This window comes from Rhinopithecus bieti, unplaced genomic scaffold (assembly GCF_001698545.2).
Source record: "Rhinopithecus bieti isolate Rb0 unplaced genomic scaffold, ASM169854v2 scaffold_26504, whole genome shotgun sequence".
Taxonomy (NCBI): domain Eukaryota; kingdom Metazoa; phylum Chordata; class Mammalia; order Primates; family Cercopithecidae; genus Rhinopithecus; species Rhinopithecus bieti.
Window position 1 is genome coordinate 1254756 of NW_016812891.1, and position 23932 is coordinate 1278687.

General features: G+C 42.5%; 1 protein-coding gene and 1 long non-coding RNA gene across 5 annotated transcripts in view; one reads left to right on the forward strand and one right to left on the reverse strand.

Annotated features, from left to right (window-relative positions):
- Positions 1-7588, reverse strand: part of LAMA4 (laminin subunit alpha 4) — a 150826-nt gene extending 143238 nt beyond the window's left edge. For 2 of the 4 annotated variants that reach the window (XM_017847107.1, XM_017847110.1), the window contains exons 1-2: positions 7305-7588; positions 6780-7104 (exon numbers count right to left, since the gene is read on the reverse strand). In XM_017847107.1, the coding sequence (XP_017702596.1) occupies positions 6780-6974 (195 nt within the window). In that variant the 5' untranslated portion in view covers positions 6975-7104; positions 7305-7588. The remainder of the gene's footprint in view (positions 1-6779; positions 7105-7304) is intronic. The other 2 variants (XM_017847108.1, XM_017847109.1) reach the window with 2 other exon arrangements.
- Positions 1-23932, forward strand: part of LOC108512069 (uncharacterized) — a 75207-nt gene that overhangs the window by 10483 nt on the left and 40792 nt on the right. The window lies entirely within an intron of this gene.

Consider the following 23932-nt stretch of genomic DNA (forward strand, 5'->3'; position numbering starts at 1 on the left):
ATGAGAGCTAACTTTGTGTTAGGCAGCTTACATATATTATTTCATCTAAATTTCACAAGAATTTTGCAAGGCAAGTGTATTTCTATTTATTTTGCAATTAAAGGAACTGAGTATCTAAAAGGTGATCCAATTTGCCCAAAGTCAAACAGCTAGAAAGTTGTGGAGCTGGATTCACAGCACATCTGTCTGGTTGTAAGCCCATATTCTGCCTGTAATGAAAGGTGAATTTCAAAATATTGCAAAACAGAGGCTGCAAATAAATTATCCTTGGGCTGAATCTGGCCCTCAGATGTACTCAACCTACAGGGCATTAAAAAATGTTTGAGTCAGCAATTTCACTTATGAATCCAAATTCTGTCTTCTTTTGAAAAAGACAAAATAAAACCAGAAGACCTGGCAATGCTGAAAGGTGGCTGCCACTCTGGAAGAGGGATCCTTCCATCTCCTGTTACTGAGTCCCACCACTCACAGGATGCGTTTCTTTACTGAGCTAGATACACTCAATTCTTTTTCACCTGGACCCTGTAAGACTCTGAGGCTTAAAACTTCCTCTGTACCATATGATCCAGCAATTCCACTTCTAGGTATACACCCCCAAAAACCTGAAAGCAAGAACTCAAACAGAGGCTTGCACAGCAATGTTCGTAGCAGTATTACTCACAGTAGCCAAAAGGTAGAAATAACCCAAATGTCCATCAGCAAATGAATGGACAAAACATAGTGTACATATAAACAGAGTATTATTCAGTTTTGAAAAGGAATGCAATTCTGACACATGCTACAACGTGGGTGAGCCCCAAAGACATTATGCTAAATGAAATAAGCCAGGCACAAAAGGGTAAGTATTGCATGATTATGTATATGGGGTACTTAGTGTAGTTAAATTCATACAGACAAAGTAGAATGGTGGTTGCCAGGCGCTGGGGGAAGGAGTTAATCGGAAGTTATTGTTTAATGGGTTTCAGTTTGGGAAAATGAAGAAGTTCTGGAGAACCATGGTGATGGTTTTATAACAACGTGAATATAGTCAATGCCACTGAACTGTGCCCTTAAAAATAGTTCAAATGGCCGGGTGCAGTGGCTCATGCCTGTAATCCCAGCACTTTGGGAGACCGAGGCAGGCGGATCGCAAGGTCAGGAGATTGAGACCATCCTGGCTAATACAGTGAAACCCCATCTCTACTAAAAACACAAAAAATTAGCCAGGTATCGTGGCACACACCTGTAGTCCCAGCTACTTGGGAGACTGAGGCAGGAGAATTGTTTGAACCCAGGAGGCAGAGGTTGCAGTGAACCAAGATAGCACCACTGCACTCCAGCCTGGGTGACAGAGCGAAACTCCGTTTCAAAAAAAAAAAAAATCAAATGACAAAGTTTCTGTTATATTTATTTTATCACATTAAAAGAAAAAACTTTCTCTGGTTAAATCAAAGAACTCTGGAACACTAGGGAATGAAATTCTTTATTTTTTAGCAATTTTATAATAAATTCTATAAGATAGACTAGGTATTCCTTAGGTAATACTATTATGAGTTTCCTACTTATTAATCTAAATCAGGAGCTTTTAAGATAGACTGTAGCATCATGTGGAGGACACACACTAGAATATCATTATAAAGAGAAAATAAGATAAGAAGACTCTATAGTTGAAAAAAAAAGTGCTCTATCAGGGAGACTCCTTGGTATACAGAAAGCAGAGAAAGGAATTTGAAAATTTGGTTAAGGTACTCACCACTTTTAAATGTCAATGAACTCATCTGTAAAATGGGTATAATTTTCACTTTAGTATTAAATAAGATAATTCATGTAGGTTGATGGGATATAGTACAAGTCAACAAGTGTTAGTTTTTTTCTTTCTTACATGAGTAGTTCTAAAATGCGGTTATTAGACTAGATGGGGAAGCGAAGTTACCTCAACTTTTTGTAACTTATGCTACTCATCCAACAAGCACTACAAAAATGGTCTTTAAATTGCATTTTATATTTCTTTATTTTAAGAAATTCCCAGCCGGGCGCGGTGGCTCACACCTGTAATCCCAGCACTTTGGGAGGCCCAGGTGGGTGGATCACAAGGTCATGAGATAGAGACTATCTTGGCCAACCATGTCTCTACCAAAATACAAAAAATTAGTCGGGCATGGTGGCACGTACCTGTAATCCCAGCTACTTGGGAGGCTGAGGCAGGGGAATTGCTTGAACCCAGGAGGCAGGGGTTGCAGTGAGCTGAGATCAAGCCACTACACTCCAGCCTGTCAATAGAGCAAGACGCTGTCTCAAAAAAAAAAAAAAATGAATTCCCAAAATTTTGACTAGAAGTATTCCTACATATACTTCTATTTACCTAATCACCTCTTCTTAGCTACTTTTGCACAGTTCAACTGCTTTTATAAACTCCTTCCTAGTTGTGCCACTTACAAGTAGGGGCCTGGGCAAATGCTCTGTGCCTCGGTTTCTATGTGTATCAAATGAGATAATAACGATACCAGTCACATTGACTTGTCATGAAAGTTACTGGAAATTACTCATGGGAAGTGTTTAGATTCGTATCTGGCATGTGTTAAGTAGTCAACGAGTGTCAGCTGTGAGCCATGCTATTCTAGCTATTACCACCACCGCTATATTGCAGTTCTTCTAAAATAAGGTTTTGGAAGCCTATTTTGGTGTTTGGCAAGTAAGTTTTGGGCCCTACTGGTCTAGCTCAGGAATAATACTTTTTTCACATTACCTTGCATGGCACTTACCTTGTAGCCACTCTTATAGAATGTTAGTACATTGTTCTTTATATAATGGCCACGTATTTTTTTTTTTTTTTTTTTTTTGTCTCTTCAATTGCTCACCCCTGAGGGCAAAGATGAGACTACGCTTCTTTCTATTCCTTCTTGTGCCTATTTTATTGCTCCGTTTGAGGTAAGGCTCCAAACCAGCTTGTTGGGTGAATAAATGAATGAAATAATGACTGCGTGTAAGGGGTTCAGATAACCTAATTGAATTGTTAGAACATCAGTAGAGAGTGATAACCCAGCCTAGCAACTGGAGGTCTTGGTGTGATCCCATGGGACCTTTTTCAAAGCAAGTGACCAAGATAAGAAAAAAGAAAGCAGATGGTTAAAGAGATCTAAAATATTTTTATTAAACATTCTGCAATCTTTTAACGGCAGGAGCCTAACAATGCTTTGGGACATGGGGTCATGCATCAACAAGGAAAAGAGTCAAAAGGGAAAGTCCCTCAGAGTTAGTCTGCTTTATAGAGTTTCTCTTTAGCAAGTCAGTTTTTCTGGTGTAGGGTGCATTCACGGGCACTGATCTTCTTGGAGTGAAGTTAACACAACAATAATGACAATAGCAAAGCTGAGGTTTCTAGGAGAGAAATTCCTCTTTTCCCCTCTGAGGGGCATTTACTCAACGTTGTCAGTTGTATCCCTTATTCTCTCATTTATCTGTGAAAGCTAGGAACAGCACCGTCACCCCCTCCACCACCTTCTACCTTGCCCTGTCAGCAGAGTCCTTGCCTTCTCAGTTTCTCAGTCTCTGTGTGGCTTCTTTCCAGCTGCACAGTGTAACCTCCAACCTCATGTTCTTGACCTTGTTTGGTTCCTGCTTCTTTTTGATGGACAAGGATCTCACTCTTCCCAAGGACATTCTGTTACTGGCTTCTTGTGGGGTTGTTCCCATCTTCATTCCTGCCCCCACTCCAGTTCTTTTCCCTATCTATCATATTTATATTGGTCAAGAAGACTTTGGCCTCGTTTTTCTTGCTATAGTGTGCATGGTGGAATGAATAGACTTTCTTTTCCTTAATGTGAAATATTAGAATACTGATTATCATTATTGAAACTGCCCAGTCTTCCCTTTCGAGAATCACCTGTTGAGAATCAGTGTTCTCACCATAAACTCAGCAATAATGGACTCAGTAGATTAATTGTCAAGAAGCAAAGGTGGGAAAATCCTCCCCACAACTAGTATGGAGTTACCCACAGGTGCTCTTCTTTTCAAATACTTTGCATCTCGGGGGAAGCTTTGGCTTGTTTTACAAGGAAAAGAGGAGACTTTTTTTTTGGTCAGTCAACAGTCTCTATCCTTTTATTCTGTGCATATTTCATGTATTTGCTCCCTGGCTCACATGGAGCAATACAGCATGTCAGAGTTTTTGTCTTGGGCCAAGTACTCAGGGATGGAGAGTCCACAAGCTGGCCTATTGAGGAGCTTAAGAGAACCTCAGGAAGGCCTTTAGCCAAGCACCTCCCACTGCTCCATGCTTGCCTTAGTATTTTTCTTCCTTCCCTCTGAAGGAGAATTGCAGAATAACCATTCATATAAATCCAAGTAAAAATGTATTTTTAGAATATCCTCCCATCCACACATTGAACCTCTCCCATGAATAATGTGTCCGTGTTCTCTTTCTCTCTCCATATATACACAAATACCATCTCCTGAGTCAATCCAGTAAAGTGTTTGTACCATGTTATTAAGTCTCCGGAATGTATTTGGTTTAAGGTCTGCTTACTGCTATAAAGAGCATGGGAAACCTGATGGTGGGGCGTTGGGATCGCCATGGGACCGCAGGCTAACTGGAGGCATTATGTGAAACTATGCAGTGGGAACATAATTACCTCAATCTCACCCTTTCTACACCATATACTTTGACCTTCCTGGAATGACTAATATCTTCTTTCTGTTTTTCAAAACTGAAGGCCTCCACTGGCATTCTGAGCCTATTAGACTCTGACAGTATTACAAATTTAACTCACCATATGACTTATTTTTTCCAGTTGGAAGAATATAGATAAACAGAAACAATAACATTAAGTAAAAGAAAACCATAAACATAAGGTTTTAAGGAATATTCTTGAATAAGGATTTTTTTCAATCTGATCATCCACATTTTTGATAGTAACAATTATAACAACTCTTGGCATATATAAAGCATTTATACTACGTCAAGCACTATGCTAAGCACTCTATTTTATCTAATTTCATTACAGTAACAGTATGAGGTATGAAGTAAGCATCAATAAATTCTGTCAGTACCAGTTTATCTGCAGTGTGGGGATCTGTAACTTGCCCAAGGTCAAAGAGCTTGAAATTTCAACTTGGGACCATCAGACTGAACACCTGCAATCTAAAACACTTTACTGTGCTGCCTTCCTATTATGTCACCAAACATAAGCACGCATAAGAAATTTCCTGGGGTCTGAACATTAATTTTAAGGTTGTCTAAAGCTCAAAAAATTACTTTCCTATTTTTTTTTTTTTTTTTTTTTGTGGGATGAGGGTTAAAAAAACCAGTTGTATATGGCTTGTCTCTTTAGACGTAACAGACACAAATACAGCATGCCTGGATAAATTTGAATTTCAGATGAACAGTGAAAACAAATTTTAGTATAAATATGTCCTCTGAAGTATTTGGGATGTGATAAAAATTCATTCATTATTTACCTGAAATTCACATTTGAGTGTCCTGCAATTTATCTGCCAATCTTACTCTTAAGTCAAGCATTTCATTCAGGGACTTTCCATGCTCAAAGCAACGGGTGGAGATAATGCTTCCCTGGGGTTAATTCCAAGCCTGTAGAGAAGCAAAGCCTTCCCATTGCATGAAATCCCTCCTGGTCTGGCTTCTCCCCAAGTTTCTGGGTATGAAGCTGACCACAATCCATGCTCCCTCTTTCTCATGGAGGCTACATTTTATACCACAGTGAGAAGTTGGTATATTCTGACCCTGTTCACACTCTCTCTTTTTTGGGGCATGTGAGTAGGGCTTACTCTGAAGAAGGACCATGTTCGTGCACCTTATTTTTAATCATCAATAATTAATAACTATAATTGTACTAACAACAGAATTCACAGCAATAATCCATGCATCAGTGATGTTAGAAATGGTGTCAATCCACATAACTGTTTTAGTTGTACAGTTGCTGTAACCATAGCTGTAGAGTGTGGTGTTTGTTTTGTTAGGTCAGTTGCTCCTTCCTTTCCCATGAACTTAGGTGACTTCATTTTCCTCCCTCTTAGCATCTCCCATGCAATGGACATGCTGTTATCTGTTTCAGTTCAGGGGCCTCTTAAATCACTTGTTCTGGATTCATTTTCCTTTACCAGATCTCTACATTCCGGTTTTGTTTCCAACTTAAAAGCTATTGTAAGATATTCAAACAGCAGCTCTTTCAATAAACGTATTATCAATAGCATATCCCGAGGCTTGATTTTAATGGAAACGTCTTGCTTCTGGAATACAATGGCTCATTTCTACTTAAGGTATCCTCTCAGCAGTTTCCTAACAGCTCCTTTCATGACCAGCCCCTCTCACTCACCGCTTCACCTTCCCTGCTGCAGAAGACTTCTTGCCTAATATGAGACAAAAAGCCTGCAATAGTGTTCCCACTGTCCTAACAGCGCAGAGGAGCAGGAAGCCAGTGACAGGGCACACACGTTAAGTGCTGTGGCTTGACAAAATGACTACTGGACACGCAAGTGGCAGAAGTCACCGATGTGCTGCTGCAGTCCCCGGTGAGAGTCTAGCAGATGAACTCAGAGCACCAACAACACATGCACTCTCGCCCGTTTGAGCAGACACACTCCTAAGCCTCAACTTTCAACTCTCAACTTCCAAATGCAACTTACAAAGGAAAACTATTTCAAGTTTCCGAACTGACCTAGCCCAGGTGAAACTCTCAAGGCAATGGGGAGAGGAAATAGGCGGAGAGAGAGAAGGACGAGTGTGGCACAGCCCGCGGGGGCGCAGGTGCCCTAAAAGGGTGGCAATGGCAGGGACACTGTACCTCGGCCGCAGGCGGAAGGCGTCCCAGAGCCACGCGGGGCTCGCTCGTCTCAGGCGGGTCTTGCCTGCCAACCGCTGAGCTCCCTTCAATGTCAAAAGGAAAAGCGTTGTCGTCCCCGGACGCGGCGCGGGAGCAGGCAGCGCTCCAGAGGAGCCACAGAGGCAGGACCCAGCGCCAGGCTGAGCTCAAAGCCATTTCTCCGCTGACATCCAGCAGGGCTCGGGCGCTGTAGGTCTCCGTGGGTCCCCCGCGTGGTGCGGCGGTGCCTCGCTTATTTTCCCTCCAATCCGTGTGCAGTATCCGGAGGTGGCAGCGCAACCAGCAGCTTAGGAAAAAAAGGGAAAGTGCTAGAGTAAGGGAGAGTCCCAACCTCTCTCTCCCTCTCCCCTTCTCCCCTTCTCTCTCCCTCTCCCTCTCCCTCTCCCTCTTTCTCTCTCCCCTTCTCCCCTTCTCTGTCCCTCTCCCTCTCCCTCTCCCTCTTTCACTTTTTCTCTTTCTCCCAGAGGTTCTGGCTCAAGAACCTACAGATGGACGGAGCCTACAGTCCGGCATCAAAGGGCAGACGGATTGGGGTGAGCCCCGCCAGCGCCAGGCCACCTCCTCTCCCCGGCCGTTCGGTACTGGGGACTGCGCTGTCCTGGCTTCCTTCTCACATTCATTCTCACCACTCCCTTTTTACCTTCCACTTCCAGACCCTCCCACTCTAAGCTGGCTTTTCAGACACTGAGGTCCGCCTTTCCCTGCGGCCTTCCCTCCCCTCTCAGTTTGGAGCCCCTCCAAGGGCTCCAGAAGAATATTCAGCTTTTGTGACCGCTTCCTCACCACTCTTATTTATGTAGTCAAGGTACCGGATGTCTTATCTGTATTTATATAGATCTTTTATGTGGCCCTCGCTAGTTTGCAGGAAAGTGGGTGGAAAAGGGATTCCAGGGGCAGGAACCAGAGGTACATTATTTCTGAAGGCAGAGGGTCAGGGTGCCCACTTTCTTGAGCACGGTTTCTCGGTTTTTTTTTTCTAGGGATAGACTGTCGCACTCTTTGTGCTCATATCTTCTCTGGAGATTCGCTGGCCACCCCTCTTCCTCCCGACAGTCCTCACCCAGAGGGCTTGGGAGAAGAATATCTTTCACTGCAGCGCTGGAAAATGACTTCATTACCCAAATGCATGAACTTTTATTTACAAAGAACATCTTGTTTTCATCCTAAAGAGGTGCTTTGTAAGGGACCCGGAACAAGGCTTGCAGTGTACGAGCCTGTCAAATATACTGCCCACAGCCCCAGCCTCTTCCTCTTGGCCTGTAATCTCATGCCTACTACATCTGTCTGAATCACATAACCTTTCCAAGACTTCAGCGTGAAGTTGGGCTACGGTTATGTCAGGGGTGCCCCTGTGGATGGGATAGTGTCTGCAACAGCTGATAGGTACCTTTGTTTACATTGGCTTCATAATGAGCTCTAAACATTTCCAGAAGATCCAACCATGGTTTAAAAATGGTCAGATGAGACAACCATAAAATGACACCCAGGTAAGCTTCTAGGTGAAATAAAGCATTTTTATATAATCTAATCATGCAATAAATAAATAAAGCCTTTTCATAAAACCTAATCATTAGCTGCATTTCATAGAACAAAAGTCATTTTATCTAAGCATAAGCAAAACCATTTATTTTGCACCTAACATGTGCCAGATACTTGGCATATGCTATTTATAAACCTCACAGCATTCCTGCAAATACCATTAATCTCCTTTTATAGAAGAAGAAAGCGAGGTTCAGAGAGATTAGGACATTTGCCCAAGGCTGCACAGCTGGTGGAAAGCAGAGATGGGATTTGGATCCGGGTCTCACTGATTCCAAAGCTCTCTTTTACTAATCTGTATACACAACTCTACAACTTCAAAATAAAGAGCATGAATTCAGAGGTGAAAGAAATGGTCACTTTTATTTTTTGAGTGCCTTTCATGTGCAAAAAAAAAAAAAAAAAATCACATAAATTGTCTCATTTAGGGCCGGGTGCAGTGGCTCATGCCAGTACTCCCAGCACTTTGGGAGGCCGAGGTGGGTAGATCATGAGGTCAGGAGTTTGATACCAGCCTGGCCAATATGGTGAAACCCAGACTCTACCAAAAATACAAAATTTAGCCAGGCGTGGATGGGAGGTGCCTGTAGTCCCAGCTACTCGGGAGGCTGAGGCAGGAGAATTGCTTGAACGTGGGAGGTGGAGGTTGCAGTGAGCTGAGATTGCACCACTGACTCCAGCCTGGCCGACACAGCAAGACTCTGGCTCAAAAAAAAAAAAAAAAATTGTCTCATTTAGTTTCATCTTTATGATAATCTTGTGAAGTAGGGATTGTCATACACTTTTGGCCATGGGTAAGTGGTAAAATTACTACTATAGCCCAGGTAAATCTGATGGTAAGGTCTTTGATTTTAAATGATAACATTGTATGATACGGCCGGGCGCGGTGGCTCAAGCCTGTAATCCCAGCACTTTGGGAGGCCGAGACGGGCGGATCACGAGGTCAGGAGATCGAGACCATCCTGGCTAACACGGTGAAACCCCGTCTCTACTAAAAAAATACAAAAAACTAGCCGGGCGAGGTGGCGGGCGCCTGTAGTCCCAGCTACTCCGGAGGCTGAGGCAGGAGAATGGCGTAAACCCGGGAGGCGGAGCTTGCAGTGAGCTGAGATCCGGCCACTGCACTCCAGCCTGGGCGACAGAGCGAGACTCCGTCTCAAAAAAAAAAAAATTGTATGATACAAAAGAACCGAAGCCAAAAGAAGCAAAAACAATTCTTAGAGATTCCAAAGTGATATTTTGATTTTAAAATATTAAAATAGTATTGCAAGGAATTATGAAACTAAATTATGATAATCTTCTTTTACATAGACTAGTCAACCTACTAAATTAAGTGGGAGAAATTAAAAACATGTTTGGTTTAGTCGAGAGACTGATACTGGGAGAAAAGACGGCCAGACTCTGAGACAAAACAGATTATGCTCAATTATCCCAACCCACTCTCCCTTTAAAAGAACATTAAATAATAATAATATTAATTATACATGATATATATGAAATATTCTGACTTCAGATATAGATCTCTTCAGCACACCAAAACTCAAATATTTGTTTCCTGAAGGATTTCATCTTGTTCTTTACTAGCTGCCAATTAATCACACACTTTTAATTTAATCTGAGCGCGCTTCTGTCTGCCTGCCCAGTGCTGGTAGGCCCCGTGCTGGTCTTTGTCTAAGACCTATGGACTTCTTATTTTTGGTTAAACATGTGCTCCCAGCTCTTCCTCTTCATCTTCTTTATGCGGGTACTATTATTATTTTTGAGGCAAAATGGTATAATACACAAGGGGATGAATTTTTGTATAAAATAAAACAGGGTTCAAATCCTGGGTCTGCATGTAGTAGTTTTGGGAGCTTGGCATGTAACTTAGTCTCTCTGAAAGTTTCCTCTCCTGTAAAATGGGTATAATGATGCCTTTTTGTCATAGGTGTTTGAACTAGAGCAATTCTATCTTGAATAGGGGCTTGGTAAAATAAGACTGAGACCTACTGGGCTGCATTCGGAGGAGGTGAGGCATTCTAACTCACTGGATGAGACAGGAGATCAGCATAAGATACAGGTCACAAAGACCTTGCTGATAAAACAGCATGCAGTAAAGAAGGCAGTCAAATCCCACCAAAATCAAGGTGGTGACCTTGGTCGTGCTTACTGCTCATTATACACTAATTATATTGCACTAGCATGCTGAAATACACTCCCACCAGCACCACGACAGCTTATAAATGCCATGGCAACATCAGGGAGTTACCCTACATGGTCTAAAACAGGGAGGAACCCTTAGTTTCCTGGGAGTTGCCGACTCCTTTCCCAGGAAACTCATGAATAATCCACACCCTGTTTAGCATATAATCAATAGATAACCATAAAAATAGGCAATCAGCAGCCCTTGGGGCTGCTCTGCCTATGGAGTCACCATTCTTTTATTCCTTTACTTTCTTAATAAACTTGGCTTCACTTAACTCTAAGGACTCTCCTGGAATTTTTTGTTGCATGAGATCCAAGAACATGCTCTTGGGGTCTGGATTGAAACCCCTTTCCGGTAACATTTTCACTGAATTATTATGGGTACTAAATGAAAGAATATAAATAAACATTAACACAGACCAGCACGGAGTCAGAGCTCAATAAATACCATTTAATTATACAATAAGCCCTCGTTTAACATTATCTATATGTTCTTGGAAACTGCGACTTTAAGCAAAATAACATATAATGAAGCCAATTTCACCTTAGGCTAATTGATATAAATAAGATTTATTAAATTCCTATGACACAGTTCTGGTCACAAAAACATCACCAAACTTCTAAATAAAGACCAAAATGCCATAATGGTAAATGTGAAAATAAATGTGAGCTATACACACACTTCAGAAAGATTAATAAAAACAAGTGAATTATTTACCCAATGTTTGGTGAATCAGTGAGTGACAGCAATCATAGTGGTGGTGGGTTAAAGCAAGGAATAAATGTTTAAAAGCAAAATAATTGTAAGAAGTACCTCCTACCACCATGCAATTCAAAAAAATCCAACAACAAATAGGATGGGCTCGCTGAATGCTTCCATGCAGCATAGTTTATTGTCATGCGCCTGTATGATCGTTGTAGACTTCATGAATTTTTATTTGATAATAATTTTTCTTCATTATTCATTCATTTTCCAACCTGCCTCTTCCAACTCAGAGTGTGGGGTGGCTGGAGTCCGTCCTGGCAGCTCAGAGTTCAAGCTGGGAACACTGGACAGAAGGCCATCCCATCGCTGGGTGTGCTCACTCACACAGCCACACTCACTAAGACTGGAACCATGCAGACATACCAAGGAACGAGGACATCTTTGAGATGTGGGAGGAAACTGGAGTACCTGGAGAAAACCCACGTGGGAGAACGTGCAAATTCCACACAGACAGTGGCTTCAGCCAGGAATTGATTTTTTTTTTTTTTCTCACCAATGTTATGACAAAGCAATATCGAAAGAAACAGTGTTATTCTGGGACCTGCCTTACTATATTTTCAAATCTTAGAGAAGAACAAAATGACTATTCTAAAAGAGGAAAGGCAATCATTTTATTTATCCTGGTGTAGGTAACCTCCCATGTTTGAGAACAGTCATTCACATTTCTGGCTGCTACTGGGCCCTTCCTTGCATTAACCAAGAATGAGGCAGTCATGGGCCACAGAGTCACAGGTCAAGCAGACGAGGAGAGAGCACGGCTGACTAATTTACAGCAAGTTAGAAGGCAGCAGTATCCTTTGGCGAGTTACCTCCTCACCAAAGGGCCACTCCCCGACCACCAAACGAGTGAGTGTAGGAGGATTTTATCCCTGCCACCAGGACAACTGGGAAGCATTTCTGGTGTGGCTGCTTTCCTATCACGACTCTCCCTTTCTCTCCCTCCTGGGATTGGGGCTGGGTGTTCACCCAGTCCTTTCACGGCTGTCATCGTTTTTGGGACACCTAGCTGTCCCATGATGAAAGGGGCACTGCCCCCTCATCCACAATGCATGGAAGACAGCCCGGGCATTCAGAGATGCTCACGGTGCCTCCAAGGACACTACGCCAGTTAGTGCAAACGAGGGCCCCCACACCATCCAACTCCTAGACCAATACTTTCCCAACTAGGCCAAGCTATTTTTGGTTCTGGCAGCAGCAGATCTGATGGTTTTGAGGTTTTATCAAAAGAAGCTTCTGGAATTCCCTTTTGAGACCCCTAGTGTGGTAATCAGCAGATACATATGAGGGCTGCCTACTCCTTCAGAGCCTGACTGTTAGGCCTGTCCTCAGCATCCAAAGCCCTAAGGAGGGTGTTACTAACACATCCCATGTGCCCTTCTGTAAATAGAAAGTCACGTCAGATGCTATTTTGAATTTGTAGGTGCTAATCCTGACATAACTAGACAGGATTGTTGTGGGGACTGTGTACTAGTGACAATAATTTTGTGATGAGATCAGTCAGAGAAGCAAGTATGAACTGAGTTATCCCCCACAATGAGGTCTCCAACTGGCACTCAAGTAGCAGGACTGGAAAGTGTAAGATGGCGATTATTTTTTTCTGCCGATCCTGCTGTCCTCTCAGACCAAGATTCCCTTCTACGAACGACTCTGGTGGACGTTCAGGTTCTATGAAGAGGAGCAGCAGCAAGAGTGCTAGGAGGTGGATAGGGCTTAAAAGTTGTTCTTCTAGGCCGGGCGCGGTGGCTCCTGCCTGTAATCCCAGCACTGGGAGGCCTAGGCAGGTGGATCACCTGAGGTCAGGAGTTCAAGACCAGCCTGACAAACATGGAGAAACCCCATCTCTACTAAAAATACAAAATTAACCGGGCGAGGTAGTACATGCCTATAATCCCAGCTACTTGGGAGGCTGAGGCAGGAGAATCGCTGGAACCCCAAGAGGTGGAGGTTGCAGTGAGTTGAGATCAAGCCTTTGTACTCCAGCCTGGGCAACAAGAGTGAGACTCCATTTCAAAAAAAAAAAAATAAAACAACAACAACAACAACAAAAAACTTGTTCTTCCTTCTGTTACTCAGCCTCTTGCCCAGGACATGAATAGTATATGCTACCTATGCTTCCTCTGCAGTCATAGACTCATTTGACTTTTAGTATATGCTACCAGCATTCTTCCTCATTCATTCTTTCATCCATCCATCTATTCATATACTATTTATTTAATCATCATTTATTAAATAGCTCAGTACACCAGGTTTAGATGCTGAGGATAAAATGCTAAAAACATTATTCTGTCAAGGGTTTTTAAAAATTATTTATTTATTTATTTATTTATTTTGAGACAGCGTCTCACTCTGTTTCCCAGGCTGGAGTGCAGTGGCGCAATCTAGGCTCACTGCAACCTCCACCTCCCAGGCTCAAGCGATTCTCCTGCCTCAGTTTCCTGAGTAGCTGGGATTACAGGCACATGCCACCACACCGGGCTAATTTTTGCATTTTTTAGTAGAAACAGGGTTTCACCATGTTGACCAGAGGCTGGGCTCGAACTCCTAACCTCAGGTGATCCTCCTGCCTCGGCCTCCCAAAGTGCTTGGATTACAGGCATGAGCCACCATGCCTAGCTGACTGTCAAGGGGTTTTTTAAGAGTCTGGTGGGATCTGTAAGGAATGCAATGATTAAGAGGAGTTCAAAGAGAAAGTGCAGAAATGCTTCTGATAAAATATGTCGAAAAAGCCTTTTACCCAGATGCACTTCAAAGAAGAAGTGCAGAAAGGTTTCTGATAGAATATATCAAACAAGCCTTTTACCCAGGGGAGGTCAGGGAGGTTTGAGAAGAAGAGGGCAACCAGGCTGAGTCTGAACTGATGGGAGGAGGGGAAGGATGGTGCTCCAGGAGTGAAATGCAGATGCAGAATGACAGACAAGTCTGGGCGTGGTGGCTCATGCCTGTAATTCCAGTATTTTGGGAGGCTCAGGCGGGCAGATCACCTGAGACCAGAAGTTTGAGACCAACCTGGGCAACATGGTGAAACTCCATATCTACAAAAACAAAAAAACAAACAACCCCCCCCCCCCCAATATTAGCCAGGCATGGTGCTACGTGCCTGTAGTCCCAGCTACACGAGAGACTGAGGTGGGAGGATCACCTGAACCTCGCGTGGGAGGAAGTCGAGGCTGCAGTGAGATTGCACCACTGTACTACAGCCTGGGTGACAGAGTGAGACCTTGTCTTGAAAAACTAAAATAAAATAAACCAGAGGAACAGACACATCAGGCACCATGACGCCATGGGTAGGTGGGAAAGCCATGTGATTTCTAGATGCTGTCTCAGCCTCCCCCCGTTCACAGGGTACCATCCCTGCTCTCAGGCCCACAGAGTCTGCAGGAAAAGAAAGGACTTCCCCAGCCTCCTACTAGTCTCTCAGCACTGCCCGCCAATCCCAGCCCAGTAAGTAACAGAGGATCCTTCCCCACTGCAAATCTGAACACTGGGAGCTGTTAGTCCTAGTATTTACAGCCTGAACAAAAACCCAATAAAACTGATGGGAGAAAGAACAACTTTTAAAAGGCCTCCATCCTCTCCTAGCACACTTGCTGTGCTGTTGCACCTCCTCAAACAGCCTGAACTTCCACCAAAGTCATTCATAAAAGAGAATCTCCATCTGAGAGGAGAATCAGCAGAAAAAGAGACACTGTCCCTCTTACACGTTTCATTCCCACCACTGAGTACCAGTTAGATTACAGGGTGGGGGAGAGCTGGTGCTTGCATCTCTGACTGATCTTACCATAAAATTGTCTTCACTGTTTTTTAGGTGAATAAATTTAAGCGTAGGAATGACATGATCATATTTGCATTAACTTTCTTTTTTTTTTTTTTTGAGACAGAGTCTTGCTCTGTTGTCCAGCGCAATCTCAGCTCACTATAGCCTCTACCTCCCGGATTCTAGTGATTCTCCTGCCTCCCAAGTTGCTGGGATTACAGGCACACACCACCATGTCCAGCTAATTTTCTAATATATGTAATTTTTAATCTTACTATATTTACTTTATCTGGTATATTTGCAATTTTTATACAAAAGTTAGCTGGGCATGGTGGCATGCGCCTGTAGTCCCAGCTACTCGGCGAGGCTGAGGCAGAAGAATCGCTTGAACCTGGGATGTGGAGGCTGCAGTGAGCCAAGATCACACCACAGCACTCCAGCATGGGCAACAGAGCAAGACTCTGTCTCAGAAAAAAAAAAAGAAAAGAAAAAAAAAAGAAAAAAAGGAAAAGAAATTACATATATCAGAAAAGGTGGAAATAATCGTTACCAGAAATCATACTACTCTGGGGCAATAACTTACAACTCTGAAAATGCTTTGGTGTAAATACCTTCAGACTTTTGTGACATCTATATTAATGTATCCTATCTATTTTTATACTTTACATATTTTATTATATATTATATATATGTTTCATACATATTCATTTTGTCTATTCCATCTATTTTTTTTTACAAAAATGAATCCAACCGTACATAGTATATGTCAACTTCTTCTTGCAGTGTTCAGATTTGAATTTTGGGAAGACCTTCTGGTGTGGATGGGGCCTGGAATTGAGGGCAGTGCTAAGATACCAGTTAGGAGGCTGGAAAAGCCCTTGCTTCTCATGCAAGCTCTGTTAACCCCAAGGGCAGGGACTGTACTTATGAACGGGGGACTCAGGAAGCATTTGGGGATGATAGTAGCAATGAGTGGGTTGGCCTGATGGAGAGTGGAACAAACAGATGAGAGCCTGATCTAACAAGGATTATTGACCAGCCTCTGCTGTGGCCCTCCCTTTGGGTCTAATAGGATAATTACTTCATCAGCTCTAAAGGAAAGTGATAGATGCTCCCGGTAATGTATTCAATAGAGAACAGCCGGTGTCAACATCAATTAGCTCAGTTGATGAGACCAATATAATAACATAGGAGCTCCTGGGACTTGTTAATGAAATGATATAATTAAGAAGAATGGAACAACTTTCAAAAAAGGAGGCCTAAGAAACTGACTTTTGTGTCTGTACATCCACCCCGACTCCCAGTACCACAAAGGACCTGTCCATTAAGATCAGGATTGCTGTCAGCGTGGTGGGAAGATACACAGAATGAAGTGTTAAAATCTGTTCTAACCTGCTCTGTGTGAGCAGCTGTAGAAACTAGTCTGTGAGATTTTAACTCAAAAGCTCTATAATGGAAAGTGCATCCCAGACATGCTCTCTTTAGGAAACCGACTGACTTCAGAAGAAACTTTGGAAGTAGAGAGGGCATAACCATAATAGTGCTTCAAGTTTTCACAGTGCCTTACGATTTGAAATTGATATATGGTTCTTTCTCCTTCTACAAGTGAGAATGATCTAGCTTTAAATGCCAAGTGTAGACTCCAGACCTTTAGAAGAAAGGTTCCTATATCACTGTCCACCACATCCCTTATTCCTTGAATATTTAATAATCGAAATAAGATGTTAAATTCACCATCCATTCATTCAACATTCATTCACCATCCATTCATTCAACAAATATTTTCCAAATATCTACTTTGCAAGCTGCATTTTTCTAGGCTCCATAGCAAAAAAGAAATCAGACAAAATTTCCTGCCTTCGTGGAGTTTACATCTAACTGAAGAAAGGTGGAAGAGAGATAAAGAATAAGCAATCAGATAAGAGAAATAGTAGGTCACATGGTAAATACTTTGGAGAAAAATAGAGCAGAGAGGGTGTGGGAGTGGTAGAATATGCAAGCTGAGAAAAGTGGGATGAAACTATTTTAAATTGGGTCATCAGGGACAGGTGCAGCCCTGCACTTTGGGATGCCGAGGTGGGTGCATCACTTGAGGTCAGGAGTTCGAGACAAGCTTGGCCAACATGGCGAAACCTGGTCTCTATTAAAAATACAAAAATTAGCCAGGCATGGTGGCTCACGCCTATAATCCCAGCTATTCAGGAGGCTGAGGTACAAGAATCTCTTGAACCTGGGAGGCAGAGGTTGCAGTGAGCCGAGATGGCACCACTGCACTATAGCCTGGGTGACAGGGCAAGACACTGTCTAATAATAATAATAGTAATTGGGTCATCAGGGAGGCCTCACAGACAAGACAATATCTGAGCAGAATCTGGGATGTGAAGGGGCAAGCCAGGCAGCTATTCATGTAGAGGAGCAGGCCAGAGAGAAGAAACAGGAACTGAGTAATGGAAAGGAGGAAGGTACTGCTCTCATTGAGGAATAGACTAGAATGAAGTGTTAGAGGTAAAGCATAGCTGGAGATAAAGTCAGAAATGTGAAATGTAGGGGCTGTGGGGAGGATGATTATATAGGTCCTTTGGGATCACTGTGTACAAAGAGGATGATTATATAGGTCCTTTGGGATCATTGTGTACAAAGACTTTGGCTTCTTCTCTGAGTGAGTGGGGAAGAATTTGGAGGGTCTTGTGCAGAGAAGTGACATGATCTGACTTATTCCATCTGTGATGTGGGGAGTAGACTGTAGTGAAAGAGGTAAGGGAAGAGGCAGGGAGGCTATTTAAAGGCTATTGCAATAATACAGTTGAGCCACGATGATGACTTGGGTTAGGATGTTGGGATTATATATGAAAAGTAGTTGAATTCTTGATTTATTGTGAATGTGAAATCAATGGGATTTGCTGGATATAGGGAATGAGAGTAAGAAAGAAATCCAGGCTGATGTACATGTTTTGTCCTGAGCAGACTGTAATGACGAATTTGCCATTACTAGAATGTGAAGGACTATGGGAAAAGCAGGTCAGGGTAATGGAGACACGAAGAGTTTAGTTTTGAACAACACTTTTTTGAGGCCGGGTGCAGTGGCTCACGCCTGTAATCCCAACTCTTTGGGAGGCCGAGGCAGGGGGATCACGAGGTCAGGAATTTGAGACCAGCCCGGCCAACATAGTGAAACCCCATCTCTACTAAAAATACAAAAAACATTAGCCTGGTGTGGTGGCATGCACCTGTAGTCCCAGCTACTTGGGAGACTGAGGCAGGAGAATCTCTTGAACCTAGGAGGCAGAAGTTCCAGTGAGCCAAGACTGTGCCATTGCACTCCAGCCTGGGTGACAGAGTGAGACTCCCTCTCAAAAAAAAAAAAAAAAAAAAAAAAAAAAAAGGCCTTTTTTGAAATCCCACTCAGATCATATTCTCACTAAGAATTCCTTACTGTATTCCTTACTTAAAGATACTCATTTTTAAACATTATATATCCATAATATGTAAGGCATCTTTTTTCTTTTTAATTGGGATCTATTATGTGCATGGAACTGTAGATGGAACTAGAGGACATCCTTATAGTCTAGTAAGAAAGGTTTGTAGCATGAACTTCAGTACCGGCAATTCAAATCACCCAGTGCTCAAGATGGGCAAAAGTCCATTGCCTTTGGGGGAGAAAGCAGGAAGGGATCCCTTTGAACTCCATGAGAAAAGGAGGCATTAAAGATTTGAGCTGGGGCCAGGTGAAGTGAGTGGCTCATGCCTGTAATCCCAACATTTTGGGAGGCCGAGGCGGGCAGATCGCTTGAGCTCAGGATTTCAAGACCAGCCTGGGCAACATAGTGAGACTCTGTCTCTACAAAAAATATGAAAATTAGCCGGATGTGGTGGCTAATTTTTAATTAGCCTGTGGTCCCAGCTACTCAACAGGCTGAGGTGGGAGAACTGCTTGAGTCCAGGAGGTCAAGACTGCAGTAAGCTGAGATCATACCACTGCACTCCAGCCTGGGAGACAGAGGAGACCTTGTTAAAAAAAAAAAAAAAAAAAAAGGATTTGAGCTGGATATCTACACATGTATAGGAATTAGATGTGGGAAGATGGGTGGGGAAGGTGAACAAGGAAAGGAATTTCTGGCAAATGGAACAGCATAGGCTCAGGTGTAGAAATGGGAAAACACATTCATGTTTAGGCAAAGGCAAGTTGATAGATGGCTGAGTGCCGCACAAACCTGGCTTGGGTGAATAATGGGAGATAATATAGAATAGGTAGGTATGGCCTGATTACTTTATAGTTTGCTGCTAGGAGAAAGAGAGATCACCGGAGAGTTAAGAAGTGTTCATTGGATAACTCTGTGGAGGTTGCACTGCAGTGGAGAGAGACTGGAGTCTGGTCCAGCTGGGAGATTGCTGCAGTAATAATGTAGGTCTCAAGGGGGGACAAAGATGGAATAACATTTATGAACTGTCACTGTCCCCTGAATACAATGTCCCATCCCTGGATTAATCCAGGTGTAATGCAGACATCTAATTTTGTAAAACCACTGTTTCCTTGACAGTGACATGAATTTTAGCTTGAATAGACTCAGTCAGTGGAATAATAGGCCAAGAAAGAAGGCAGTGCTTGCTACTGGTGCTTCCCAACCAACACACACTGTGTGAAATTTACCAAGCCACAGTCTGGCTCCTCTGCCAGGGAAAGGTGTTGCCTGACAGCAATTCCTATGAGATAGCTTCTTCCTCTTTTTGGGAGGGGGCGGGGGGCGGTGGGCGGAAGTAGGAGGGGCAGCACTATGGAAGCCTTGTGAGTGCAGGGGGTCTTCTGGGAAGGAGGATTTCTCATTCTTTGGAGAGAGCTTCCAAAGGTGGACAGCTTATTTGCTTTTTTTTTTTTTTTTTTTTTTTTTTCCTCTTTTATGTGGAAGACTTTGTTGCCCTTGGAGATGTTGACAAGTCCTGGGAGAAGCCAGGTTTAGCAGAATCTGACCCCACAGAAGGCAGAGTGGAAGGAGAAGAGACAATGGGTTCCAGAAGATGGTATTTAGCTGTAGAATCTGAACTTTCCAATTTCACAAGTCCAAAAATACCCTTTATTGCCAAGTTGAGTTAGATTTTCTGTTACAACAAAAAGGTTTCTAACTGATACAAGAACAGTAGGAATTTGAGAAACATATGGTTTTGGAACAGACTGTGATGAGTGAATCAGTGAGAAATAGGAGGTAGTTTGTGGAAAAGAAATGTCTTTTGGAGGAAGTCCGCAGGAAAGCAAAACTAGTATACAGAATATCTTGATTTTCCACAATTCATCAATCTGTAGACATTTATTAAAAGAGAAGTTAGATGTTAAAAACTCAGCCTATGGATTCAGACTGTGAACCTGTGTATTGTAGTTTGTTTCTATAGCCTTCAATTCTCCAACTTAATCAGCTCTGTGAACTTGAGAAGTTATTTCATTCTCAAAACCTCAGCTGCTGCATCTGTAAAAAGGGAACAGTACCTATCTCATAGAATTTTTGTGACTGTAAAATAAGATCATGTATGAAAATTGCCCAGAATAATGCCTGGCACATAGAGAATGCTTAATAAACTTTAGCTGCCATTATTATTGGTACTACTACTAATATCAATACTTAGATGACTAATATGTTCTGGAGAAAACTAGAAGACAGAGAGGTAGGTTGATAACTATAAAATTAATAGAATTTTCTGTTACCTATAGCATAATGCATAAGTATTTTTGTTTTCTTTCAGTTGTTTTAATATTCAGAAGCTGTAACAACAATTATAGATGCATTATCATCAACGTGGTATGTAATATTTGTTAAGGTTTCTCAGAGGCTGCTCACCAGGCTGCCACATGGTTACAGTCTCATTAGGGGCCAAAGACAACATCTAGCTCTTGACTACAGGTCCCATCTTAATTCTTAGCACCATCCAGATAATTCACAGCTTCAGCCACTCTGTCCTTAGTTACCTGGCTCTTTCAGTCCATAGTGATTTTAGTATGGGTCCTCTGTCCTTAACAAACTCAGTTCTGTATTTGAATTTCATTTGTAGACTCAGACGTAGTAAAACTCCCTAGGAATAGGTGCCTAAAAATGAATAGGCTTTTCTAGGAGACTGGACGATAATTTGGGGGATAGTTTTCTCTCTGGCATTGTCAGGCACTCAGATTCAGACTCTATAATTACCAAAGGTTTTTCAAATTATGGCATTTTACATTGGTTTTAATTTCTCATCATTTTGAGTATACAGACTACTATCACCGACATTGTCTCAAATAATTCTCCTGACCCCTCTGTGAGGTGAGCATAACTATCCAACTTGAAGCTGAGAAACAGAGTCATGGGTGAGCAGTGGAAAATGACCCAGGGACTGGTCTTCAGGCTCCCAGGCTGATGTGATTTCTTCCCATCACTCCTGACTCCTGAAGTTATCAACCTTTGACATTTTAAACTTTACAACCCAACTTAAGTAACAGCTGAGCAGCAAGCATACAAAGACAGCAGCGTTCAAAGTTTCTGGTCATCAGATTTTGAGGAAGAATTCATGTATTATCATTCTTAAATTAATAATTATTAGAAAACCAGTGGCTCACACCTGTAATCCCAGCACTTTGGGAGGCCGAGGCGGGTGGATCACGAGGTCAGGAGATCCAGACCATCCTGGCTAACACAGTGAAACCCCGTCCCTACTAAAAATACAAAAAACTAGCCGGGCGAGGTGGCGGACGCCTGTAGTCCCAGCTACTGGGGAGGCTGAGGCAGGAGAAAGGCGTAAACCCGGGAGGCGGAGCTTGCAGTGAGCCGAGATCACACCACTGCACTCCAGCCTGCACGACAGAGCGAGACTCCGCCTCAAAAACAAAGCAAAACAAAACAAAACAAAACAAACAAAACAAAATTATTAGAAAACAAGAACACCAATGACAAGAATTCAATTGTGGGCTAGAGGGAGAGAAGGATCATATGATTGGAAGGAGGCATATTTCATCTTTAAATAACTGAATAAAAGTGAAGGCTTGTTTTCTCTGTCTTTATTAACTAGGATGTCAGAGCACTGAGAATTTAAATATTGGGCTTGCCATGGCTCAGGCTTGTAGGGAAGAGATCTTCCCGGTGAATATGCTTATGTTTCAAAAACCTTGAAATGAGCATTTCCTCCAGCCAGCTACTAAAAATGGGCCTGTGGCATTTCTGTGCTTAATTCAACTGGATAGCCTTTGGGAATGGGTTGGTGCAATTTTTAATCTGGTGTTATGATGAGTGATGAAGAACAGTTCCATTGAGGGCATGGGATAGAGCACACAGAGGAGAAAAGGCCCTGGACTGGGGCCTGGAAGCCTGGTATTCTCATCCCAGGGCTGTCTCTTGTGAGCCACAGTCTTGAGCTAGTTTCTTAAGCTCCCTGGCTTTCGCTTTCCCCACTCTATGAAAATGAAAAGTGAGACAAGATGATCCTGGGGTCCCATCCAGCTTCAAAGCCCTGATGTTCTGGGAAAGCACCTATCCCCAGACACTGACTGTTCCGGCCATGGCCAAGAGCAGATGGATGGTTTAGAAAGCAACACATAGAGGACTATTCCATGGCATTACCTGCTGAAATCATTAAACCCAGGGTCTGGTAATTTGTGCCCAAAGATATATTTTAGGTGCCGAAAAAAGCCTGTGGACAGTTCATGTAACAAATTAAATGCAGCAAAAGGAAGATAAATATGAGTTATTACTTTAAACTGCCAGATTCAGAACTGTAGGCCAGAAAAGAGATAATGCTGCTTGAGACCACAAAAGGAAAAGAATTAGGAAATACATCTCCTGTCCTGGATTCACCCCTCTATGATATAGCCCTCCACTGGCATTGTGGTGTGCTTCCTGGAACAACAGGCCATCAAATCAGGTAGTGCCACACATGGAAAAAGACCAGACAGACTGCACAGGACACTGCAACAGGAACTTGTGACTCTACCAACAGAACAGGGTAGTTTTTCTCAGCCATTGGTTCACCTGCAGGGAAAAAACAAAAAACAACAACAACAACAAAAAAAAAAACCTTTATTGAGTAACAAGTGTTTCAATGAAGTTGAATTTTATTTTCTTTATTTAGCCTCCATTCTTAGCTGTGAATGATGTTATTCTTGCTATTTGCAAAGACCCTAAATGTACTAGGTTGGTGCAAAAGTAATTGCTGTTTTTGTCATTGAAAGTAACAGCAAAACCTGCAGTTACTTTTGCATCAACCTAATATAATTACAAACGGTAAAAAGCAAAAGTGAGAACTATGACAAAATGCACGTGAACTCCACAAATCCAAGGCCAAGTGTAGACACAAGCCTGGCTGAACTGTGTAGGACAGGGAGCACCTGCTTGTTGCAGGATGTTGAGGAACATGGAAGATTAGTATGTATGTAATTTTAGCTGTAGATTCCTTGCTTATTCATTGATTTTACATAATCTATGACATAGACTAAGTAGAATGCAATCTTTCCTAGGAAATGTTCTTATTTAACCTTATGAAATAGCTATGAAACCCAGATCATTAAGCAGTTTTGAGTAGCATCTATGTCCAAAGTAGGACACAGGCAAACCCAACCCTTCTGGTCTACGTGTAACACAGTCATGAGCACAAACCCACAACAAGAAAAGAAATTTAAAAATAAACAGAAAACCACAAGCCAGGAGCGTTAAAACACAAAGCAATCACACAGAGATCAGAGGAACATTGTCTGTGCCTTCCGTCTCCCCACTCCCAGCCCTTTTAATAACTTAAACAGTTGTCTCTGATCCTTCCTTGGATGGTGGACAATACCAAAAGCTGAGATCCACCCTCCACCCTGACAATTCCATTACTGCATCATGGCTGGACATCTGAAACAGTCTGGGAAGAGCCAGCTGG